Genomic DNA, 11,073 nt, shown 5'->3' with positions numbered 1-11,073 from the left:
GTTTGGGGGATGCGAACCCGCGACCCGCATATTGCGAGTCGAGCGTCCTAACCACCTGGCCATGCCGGGCCTTTGCATTTAGTAAACGTAAATATTCCGAGTATGCTTGAAAAACCCTAAGAAAGCGTTAGATTTCTATAAAATACGGATTCAACCAAAAGGAGGCGATTTCTGGTATTGACAGCACTATACGTTTTTGTAAACATTAGAGCCTCATGTACAAGCTTGCATCAAAATGGCGTAAAAATTAACTTAGTAATCTTGTTCTGATGCAAGATGAAAAAAATGTCCAGAAAAAAAAATGCATTTAATTTACCACAAAGAGTTCTTAGAACCTGAAGACGAAAAGCAAAACTTTCGAAACGTCGTCCTGGACACTTGAGCTGCATACGTAGATTGTATAGTGTCACCAATATATTTCTATAAGTGTTTCTCTAACAGGCAATTGCCGTCCGTTTCACAGTCAACTCAGTTTGAATCATCTGCCTGAATTATTTATCAAGAGTTCATAGAATTCTTGATAAATTTAAAATTCGAAAATTCAATCGTGTTCAAAAATAAACTTTGCATCACGTTAGGTACCAGTTCATTGCATGTTTGTTAAATCTCTTGCTACAGTTTGATACGGAAATATGATTTATCTTCTTACGTACCAATTGTACAGCACATTTGATAAATCTCTCTCTACATTTTTACACACACACACAAAAAACAAAAAACAAGAGGGAATTCTCAATAGTCGCGGCACTTGAATTTCTTTTACGCAGGATCAGAGTAAACTAATCTGTGAAACCTTTTTTTCCTCCTTTCTATTAGCTATATTTTTGCTCCCCAGTGGCACAGCAGTATGCCTTCGGAGTTACAACGCTTGAAACCGGGTTTCGATACAGGTAGCCCAGTGTGTAACTTTGTGATGAACTTCAAACAAACAAACAAATCAGTCCGACTCCAAACTTTAAAATATATCTTTGAAATATATTTTCCTTTGACGTATCTTGTGCTGACCGAATTCTGTCGTAATGATATAGCTAAAGTGACATAATGGTATAGCTAAAGTGACATAATGATATAGCTAAAGTGACATAATGGTATAGCTAAAGTGACACAATGATATAGCTAAAGTGACATAATAATACAGCTAAAGTGAAATAATGATATAGCTAAAGTGACATAATGATAAAGATAAAGTGACATTATGATATAGCTAAAGCAACATACTTTTATTTTTTGTTGTTGTAAATCTAAATAAAAAACAAACAAAAATAGATAGTGAAATATTCAAAGCACTGCATTAGCTCGTTTTATACGATAATTATATATATTGCTATTATAGAGTTTTTGACACTTAACATATGATACAATTTTATAATACGGTTTTCTTTACAGTAAGCGGCAGTATTTAGTAATTAAAACACATCGTATTCATTATATTGCTTTACGTCTTCGTAAGGTGCTTTTATTTTTGGTTTGTCCCCCGGTGGGAGAACGGTAAGTCTTCGGATTTACAACGCTAAACTCAGGGGTTCGATTCCCATCGGTGGACACACACACACTCTGTTCGGTTTGAGCTAATCAACTGAAGAGCAACTTTGTAAGTAGTTTAACTAGAACGTTTAATCTTTTATCTTTTTCCTCCTGTAGCGGTCCTTGCGTGTACAATAACAGTCATGTAGACTTGAAAGATAACGTTTTTGTGTTTGAATTTTGTGCTATGTTACATTCTTGTTAGGCTATCTCAGAATATACGTCAAGTCGTCCATGCATGTTCTGGCCGAACTCTCACCTGATTGGGAAAAGTTTGGTGACCAAGGCAACCAGTGGTTAGAGGGGCAGGTGCCTGTTCCAGAACTAATAACAGAATTTCAAGTAAGTAAAATTCAACACAGGCTAAAGATAGTTATGTAACTCTTACAAGATAGGATTCAAAATAATAGATCTAGTAATAATAATTACATTTCGACGTTGTATTATTGAGTACTATTCTGTGTACACCTTAATGTTCACTGTTGAACGGATTCTGTAACCGTTGGCAGATATTTATAACATTCTTATATAAGAGATACAAAAGTGGATCCTTCCATATTAAAAACAAACATGGTTTTAAAATAATTGTTGTATAAATATGCAACTATAATTAAACATCAACTAGTTGAACCCAAGAAGGTTAGAAAGTGTGTAGAAGGTTCTCACTGGGCGAGAAAACTTCATCAGTTGATATGCAAAAAAAACAAAACAACAATAATAATAACAAAACAATCTGTCTAACAAAAATCCAGAGTAAATAGATACATTTCAGTTGGTAAATATACGTATATGGATAGTGAACGAAACGAAAACAGTAAACTGGCAACATCTAGATGGTGGAGAACTCTTGAGCAAATTAATAATGAATTATCGGTTAGTAGTAGATAGTTGTCTGTGACATTAAAACTGGTGCAGAAATTCACATTCCAGGAGAAAATTATTAAAAGTGTTAGGAAGAGTTAAATTCTGGTGTGGACAAGTTGTCACTTTGCTGGGCTGCGGACCGAAAGACCGAAGATTGAAGCCCTCGATATGCTGCCGAACACAACAAGCGGTCATTTATGTTATTCGATTTAGAAAAGCAAACTGCTCTTCCTTGCTTCCCCCCCCCCATAATCTATCTAGTTTACGAGGAAAACGGTTTTTCCAGCGGTTATTTCAACGTTCCAATTGCACAGAATTTTATAGACGATACGTCTGGAATAGTGTAAGTATTCGTTTCATTCTCGAGCTGATTGACATAATATGTCGTGGAAACAACTTGTGTATTTGTGTACACCTTCTTAATTGTATGGACGCCTTTTGCCACTGATATTTGGGTTTGTGGACCACGGCTCAGTACGACTTGTTGCAGGTCTCCTTCTCGATGGCCCTGATGCCCCAAGTTGATCCAAATTTCTTTGTTTTTCAATGCTGTCAAGTATAAGGGATATTTTGTCTTGGAAATTCCAAGTTTTCAATCTGAACACGTCTGTATGATATGTGTGTGTATGCATATTTTGCGTCGTAAAGAGCTGTTACATACCCTTTCCAATAGCGATTAATTTTCAGTAGAATCACAATACCTATAAGACACAAAACCATGTCAAAATGTAGTTCAAATACAAGACGTTATATCGGCTACGATTGTCACGTGACTTGAGGATATACCGTTTTAATAAAACGCACTCAAACCTTTGGCCCGGCATGGCCAGGTGGTTAAGGCACTCGACTCGCAATTTGAGGGTCGCGGGTTCGAATCCCCGTCACACCAAACATGCTCGCCCTTTCAACCGTGGGGGCGTTATAATGTGACGGTCAATCCCACTATTCGTTGGTAAAAGAGTAGCCCAAGAGTTGGCGGTGGGTGGTGATGACTAGCTGCCTTCCCTCTAGTCTTACACTGCTAAATTAGGGACGGTTAGCGCAGATAGCCCTCGTGTAACTTTGCGCGAAATTCAAAACAAACAAACAAACAAACTCAAATCTTTGTATACGATCAATTATTTCAATTGAAGGGCAGATTTTAATGAGATATTAGCGCATGTATGATAACGAAACCTTAGTGGATGATTAAATTTACTTTTGCCGTCCAAATTTTGTGACATAACATAATTAACTGGGTTACACAAGAGATAGAAAAGATCATTTACATCATAATTCTGATAAGAAAGTGCAATGACATCCAGTGGTGAAACTGTAGGGTGGGGAGGGCACATTGTGAAACTAAAAGTACCTTTGGTTGTTAATAACAATTGTTTACTTGCTAGTAGTTAAGCACCAAGCTACATAACAGACCAACTGTGCTGTGTCCACCTGGTACCTAAACTCAGTTTGTAGCGTTTTAAAGTTGCAGACTTACCTCTAAGCTACTGGAAAGGTAACAGGAGTTGTAAGTTTTAAACTTCTTGTTTTCACTAACAAGATGTGTTACGAGTTGAAATTTCAGTTTTTTGGAGGGTTTTGTTTGTTTGGTTTTTATTTTTGAGCAAAACCACATATGGCTACGTGCTGTGTCCGCCGTGGAGAATTGAACCCCAGATTTTAGTGCTGTAAGCCCGCAAAGTTACCGCTGTCCCACCGGGAGACTTTTTGGTGGGAATGACCCTTTTCTCTTATCAACAGCCTCATGACAACATGTATAAAGCTATTTTTAGTCATGGTTCTAGCACATAAATTTCTTTGTAAAACCTTTGAGGATAAAATTGTGGTAGTTTAATGTACCCCCTAGATTGATATTTGATAAACCAGTTGGTAAGTTGACCAGGGAAAAATAAGTTTATTGTTTAACTGAAACCGTAGTAGTCTTCATTTGAAATTTAAATGAAACCACTAGATTTTTTTTTCTGAATTAAGCGACTTTCATTCATTAGTTTTCTGATGAAATGAATAAGGTAAAGCAATTACTGTGACACAAATATCTAGTCAAGGTTTTTGTTCGAAAATTTCAGAAGCAGGTAAGGTAATGCAATTACTGTGACACAAATATCTAGTCAAGGTTTTTGTTCGAAAATTTCAGAAGCAGGTAAGGTAAAGCAATTACTGTGACACAAATATCTAGTCAAGGTTTTTGTTTGAAAATTTCAGAAGCAGGTAAGGTAAAGCAATTACTGTAACACAAATATCTAGTCAAGGTTTTTGTTCGAAATTTTCAGAAGCAGGTAAGGTAATGCAATAACTGCGACGCAATCATATTAATAATATCAATCATATTAATATCAAAGAAATAAAATGATTTTTATAACAGATTATAAACAAATAGTTATAAATTTCCACCATTTAAAAATCAGTTTTCATAAGTATATTTGACTGATTCTACGTTTTAAAAGTAAAACACTTTAATCATACGAATCGTTATTACGACTTATATGTAAGAAATGAACGCAAGGTTTTCCTTAAAGGTAATCAATTTCATGACAATAATATTAAAGTCAAATGTTACAGAAAACTGAAAATCTGTTATAAACGAGGCACATTTAAACCTGGGTACAATTCATGGCTACTGAAGAGCTTTGTTTACCAAGAACATGTTCCAACATGTTCTTACGTAATACTTAAAAGTATTGTTTAGCAGTTATTGTTGAAACAATGGAGAACTGTGTTAATTATAACAGAAACTAAAGCTGTATAGAGTCGCTATAATAATAATATAGTCATATAGCTTATTTAATCAAATGTTAATTGCGTGATTCTTGACGCTTTTCTAAAGCTTCGAAAATCCATTTGCTGCTATTGATTATAAAGCTACTATGAAAGACCAAACTACATTAAATTGGAAATGAAACAAATATTTTGAAATACGTTCCAATTTCACTTTTATAGGGAAGTTCTCGTGATACTTAAAATAAATATCTATGAATATTCATGAGAGCTTTTCTAAAGAACTCAGATTTATAGTTTAAATGAGCAACGTTCTAAATAGCTACACTCACCATACGTAATTTACTCCAATTAACATCGAATTCCAAAACAACAATAAATCCAAGAAAATGATGTAATATAATGGAATCGTTAAGTTTCCTTAATTTTCCTGATATCACATAGATTCTCATCAAGAAATTCATAATGTCATGTAGTTACGATAAATAGATCTTCATAAAAATAATGTGTATTAAGTTTACACGATGTCTTTATAGATTATTATTGAAGGGGTTCGCGGTGCCAGCTACGTTGGTGATACAGCCATTGATGACGTCAGGCTCCAGCTCAACCCCTGTCAAGCGTCCACATCTCAAGAAATAACGACGACAGGTAGGTAATGCCTTCAGCCCAAATTGAATTGTTCCAGATGCAATAAAATATGTTTCCTAAAATTTCTTAGTACATATATTAATGCCTTCAGCCAAAATTGAATTGTTCCAGATGCAATAAAATATGCTTCCCAAATTTTCTTAGCACATATATATGTATAAACTTACCTTTCCAACTGGACCAAAGCATTGTTTAAAAGTGGTTTTGGTGGAAGTTTTCAGAACTTAAACACTCCATATATATACATGTAACATTGTTATTTATAGTTGTTGTAATTTTGAAATGACTGGATTTGGAATGATCTCTTACTTAGACAGGTATTGCAATAAACTGAGCTATCGAGGTACATGAAAATAGGTGTGCTCAATACTAGTAGAAGTTAGAATTACTTTTGGTATTAAACGTGCTCTGTGGGATCAGTTCAATGGGAATAGGGAGTTTTTTTAGAATGAATGGTTTACATTTAAATAGGATAGGGGCTGACTTGTTTGCAATTGATGGCCAATTTTAAACTATGATTATACAGTGGATAGGGCCAGAATAATGAAGAAAAACAAGATGTAGATAGGGATATTGTGTGTGAATGAAGTAGAAAGGAAATTTTAACGGTAGGCTAAACTGTTATTATTGTAATGCTGGAAGTATAAAAAATAAAACGGATAACCTTAGAGCACTGGTCGGAACAGAAGATTTTGATGTGATGGGAAAACTGAAACCTGGCTAAATGTATATAGTTTGGATTATAGGAATTTCTTTGAAATACAGGCTTATAGGTTGTTTAATAGTGATAGAGTACTGAAAAGAAGGAGAGTGACTTTATATGTAAAATGTGAGTTCCAACCTGTTGAAGTTGAAGATATCGAAGCTAATAGCAATAGCTTGAATGTATTTGAGTTTCTATTAATGGTTACAAGGGGAGAAGGCTTTTAGTTGGAATTTGTTACAAACCACCAAAAGAAACTGATGAAATTAAATAAAAATTCCATAGTGAGATAAAAAATTCAACTATTAATGAAATTTATGACAGATTTTAATTTCAGACATATAGATTGGGAAATGCTAGAGGCAAGCCATGACAGGTTTTAGAAACTAATCAGGAAGTTTTTCTTTAACAGTTGGTTAAGGAAATTATTTGGAACAATGTTGTTTTAGATTTATTGTTAACTTCTAATAGAGAAATGGTTGATAGAATAGAAATTGGGGAATATTTGGGTGCAAGTGATCATTGTTCAATTAGAGTTGATGTTTTGCTACATATGAAGATAAGGAATAACGATATTTCGATTCCAATTTTGAAAAAAAAACAAAACCAGAAGCAAATTTTGTAAAGATGAGCCGAGAATTAGCTGATATGAATTGGACAACTGGATTAGATGAAGATGCTGATCAAATGTGGAAATTAAAAAAGAAAAAAATCTTAAATATTCAACATAGACACGCTTCTTATATATAAAAAAGGGTAGTCGCAAATACAAAACAAGGTTGCCTCCCAAAGGGTATAAATGATAAAATTAAAGAAAAGCATATATTATAAATATAAGAAGTTTAAGTTGACTACAACGGTCGGAGATGTGAAGGATTATAGAAAGTCAAGAGGGTTGGTTGAGCGGGATATTAGGAAATTCAAAAATGTATATGAAAAAACGTTGGCTGAAAATGTAAGAATTTCTTTAAATACATTAAGGGTAATCAAAATGTTAGGATAGTAGTAGAGCCTTTGAGGGATGATACAGGAAGGCTAATATCTGATGATCATTGTATGGCTAATTTATTAAATTTTACTTTTTCTTCAATTTTTACTAATGAAGATGTAAGCAATATTCCTCACCATGAACAGTTGCTAGATGGAAACAAGATTGAATACGATGATCACATTAATTTTGAGCTTATTAAAAAAAAAATGGGAAGTTTAAAGAATGATAAATCATCTGGACAAGATAATAGTTTTGAAAGAGGTTAAAAGAGTAGACAGGTAAGCCACTTGGTATTATCTTTTTAAGTCCTTGAATAGTGGGTAGGCGCCAGAAGATTGGAAGTTGGCTAATGTTTCTCGTTTTTTTCAAGTTATGTGATAAACATTGTCCCAATAATTATAGGCATATTAGTTTTACATCAGTGGTCAGAAACCGTTTTGAAAGTCTGTTAAAAATTCTTTGCAGAGTCATTTAACAAAGTTTAAAATATTGTGGATAGTCAGCATGGTTACATGTAGATGAAGGTAAGGGTATATATTTAGTGCATCTAGATTTTTAGAAAGTATTAACAAGGTGGCACTTAATAAGGTTGTTAAAGACTTATCTCAGTAGGTGTGGGAAATAGGTTGGCTAAGTGGATAGAAGAATGACTAGATGGGAGAAAGAAGAAGGATGTTATAATTGAAGTTCAGGGCTCAGCTATAGGAATTTTGCTCATTTTGATTTACACCAATGACATAGTTAAAAAATGGTAAATAGATTATTTAAATTTGCTGATGATCTTAACGTTTTGGGTGTTTCTGGTTGTGAGGAGGATGCTGTTGTTTAAAAAATGATTTGAATTATTTGGTAGATGACTTTAATTTCAATAAATGCAAGGATATCACAATTTGAATTAGGAGTATAATTCTGATGGGAATAACATTAACAGTGTTATGGAAGAAAAATAACTTGATTTTCTGGCTGATCAGTCTCTTAAGCCATCCCAGCAATGTGTTGTTGCTAGAGGCTTGAAAAATAGGATTTTAGATAGCATCTACTGAGATATTAAATACAAATTTATATTATAGATATAATATTGTTATTGTATAGGTAATTGGATATACCACATTTGGAGTACTGTGTTCAGTCTTGAGCTCTTTTCCTTAGATAGGGCAGTGAATAGTTGGAAAGGGTTCAGAGGAGGGCTACTAGGATGATACATTGGACAAAAAGGTTGTCATACAAGGATAGTTTAAGGTCTTTGAACTTGTTTTTTCTTGAAGAAATGAAGAGTCAGGTGGAACCTGATTAAGGTGTTTAAGATTGTTAAGGGAATTGATGGTGTTGGCGAATCATTTTTTTCACATCTAAAGGTGGCAATTAGGGGACACAGATATAAATTTTGGTAGGCTAGGAGCCATATTCAACTGAAACAGCTTTATTCTTTATTCTAACAGGGTCGCTTTCGAATGTGATGGATGCACTTAACTTAAAGGAAATTAAGAGAAAGCTTGATAAATATTTGAATGATAAGGGCTGTCTTTGTGTTTTTAAGTGTTTAGTTTAATCTAGTGGATAGGAACCAAAAGGACACTTGTCCTTTAATGTTATGTTATGCTATTGTAAAATAAACACAGGTAGTTCGATGTTTGCAAATGTACGATAATGCAAATGGTTGTCTTAAACACAATCACAATGTTAGACTTGCGGCATTACTTTTCTCCTTGTAACCTTAGGTGATTGTAAGAAAATAGGTGTTGACTATCTTTGTCTTTTACTGGGAGCAGCAGTTTGTGAGGGTAAATTTTGGATTCATTTCGTAGTAATACAAGGTATTGCTAATTTTTATCACCGGGTGGCCGAGTGGTGAGTATGAGGACTTATAATGAAAAACCAGATTTCAGTCCCGCGTTAGCCAGACCACAATTAGCTTACTGTAAAGCTTCGTTCGGACTGGCATGACCAGGTGGTTAAGGCCCTCGACTCGCAATGTGAAGGTCGCAGGTTTGAATCCTCGTCACACTAAACATACTCGCCCCTTTCAACCGTGGGGGCGTTATAATGTACGGTCAATCCCACTATTCGTTGGTAAAAAGAGTAGCCCAAGAGTTGGCGGTGGGTAGTGATGACTAGCTGCCTTCCTTCTAGTCTTTCAGTGCTAAATTAGGGATGGCTAGCGCAGATAGCCCTCGTGTAGCTTTGCGCGAAATTCAAAACAATCAACCAACCAAAGCTTCGTGCTTAACAATAAATAAAGTCAATTTCTAATTATGAATTTTTCTTAACTACTTGACAATTTTTAAGACCTCAGATTTTAACTTTTAATTTGTTTATTTCGCCAGATCTTTTCACACGTTTTTACGTTGCTGGTATATGAAGCCTAGTAGTTTTATTTGTGAAGAACAACATATACAGTTGGATTGAGTTTTGCACAGCAAAGAAAATTCTTGTTTTTGTAACGACATACATTTTAGAATGTCCACAAGCACGTTAAATACGTTTCATTTGCATTGTAGTTTCATTTACATATTCATACACAATACTGCTGTAATAGGCATTTTGTAACATAACAAGTTGAATAATAAGTACTTAAAAACCATAATTTCTCTTCAGGCACATTGCGCTTATATATCAATGGTAAAAAACACAAAATCCTATGTTTTCTGGGACAATGAAAGGCAAAATCTTTATAATTAATTACACAGGCCTGTGATTGTTTTATTGTCTTGAAATGTTTACATGTTTTACAGTAATTCCTGTACGCTTAATCCGAAAATGATATCTATTATTCTCCATCGCGTACAGATTTTTCACAAAACGTCATATGTACTTTTACATAAGTGAATCATTTTCATTGAAATCAGGTCACATTTTGTTATGCTTAAAATGTTGGCAACCACTGGTTATAGATTTCTCTAGACCAATCTCGACGTGTGAGTCTTATCGATTGTTCTAGAACCCAAACATAAAAAAACATAATAATAAAAAATGTTCAATGTGGTAAACGAAATAATAACTTGATCTAAGTACGAGTTTTTTTTTTCCCCGATTTTCAAAAAATCCTTATATGATTGAAAAAATGAATATTATTTTCGAAAGCTGCGTAGCTGAATTATGGAAAATCCGTTATTAAAACCAAAACAACTTCAATGAAGTTTAAATTCACAGGCCTGTGTTATAGCCGACTAGTGTCAGTAATAACTAGTCAGCTATAACCAATAATACAGATTTTACCTTTCATTTTGCGAAAAAAAAGTCGGATTAATACTTAAAAACCAACAGACTTAAAATTTTTGATACAAATTTAGGCCTACTGGTTTGCACAGCTTTTGTGGGTTTGGTCGTTTAAACCGTAATAAGTATTTAGCAGCTCCTGCTGAAGCTTTAAATATACGATTGCATCGATCGGACCTGAATACTACCATTTCTCAGGCTATTTGCCAGGACTGTATTTCCTTTAATCTCTGTTATACAATTTTCCTAATTTACAGTAGATTAGTTGTTTTTCTTTTGAAACAGGCTTTCAACTAGCGTCATATTTCAATAAGATTAATTCTGGGACTTTTGGCTGCTGTTTTATAACTTTTATTTATGTCGCTCTTTACGTCTTTTACAAGTACTCTTATTCAGTAGCTCGGCTTGT

General features: G+C 34.2%; 1 protein-coding gene across 1 annotated transcript in view; it reads left to right on the top strand.

Annotated features, from left to right (window-relative positions):
• Positions 1-11,073, top strand: part of LOC106466142 (zonadhesin-like) — a 91,691-nt gene that overhangs the window by 73,188 nt on the left and 7,430 nt on the right. The window contains exons 6-7 of the mRNA XM_013926384.2: positions 1,730-1,866; positions 5,640-5,754. Of these exons, the coding sequence (XP_013781838.1) occupies positions 1,730-1,866; positions 5,640-5,754 (252 nt within the window). The remainder of the gene's footprint in view (positions 1-1,729; positions 1,867-5,639; positions 5,755-11,073) is intronic.

This window comes from Limulus polyphemus, unplaced genomic scaffold (genome assembly GCF_000517525.1).
Source record: "Limulus polyphemus unplaced genomic scaffold, Limulus_polyphemus-2.1.2 Scaffold2167, whole genome shotgun sequence".
NCBI lineage: Eukaryota > Metazoa > Arthropoda > Merostomata > Xiphosura > Limulidae > Limulus > Limulus polyphemus.
Note: the sequence above shows the minus strand (reverse complement) of the source record. Positions and strands in the feature narration are given on the sequence as shown.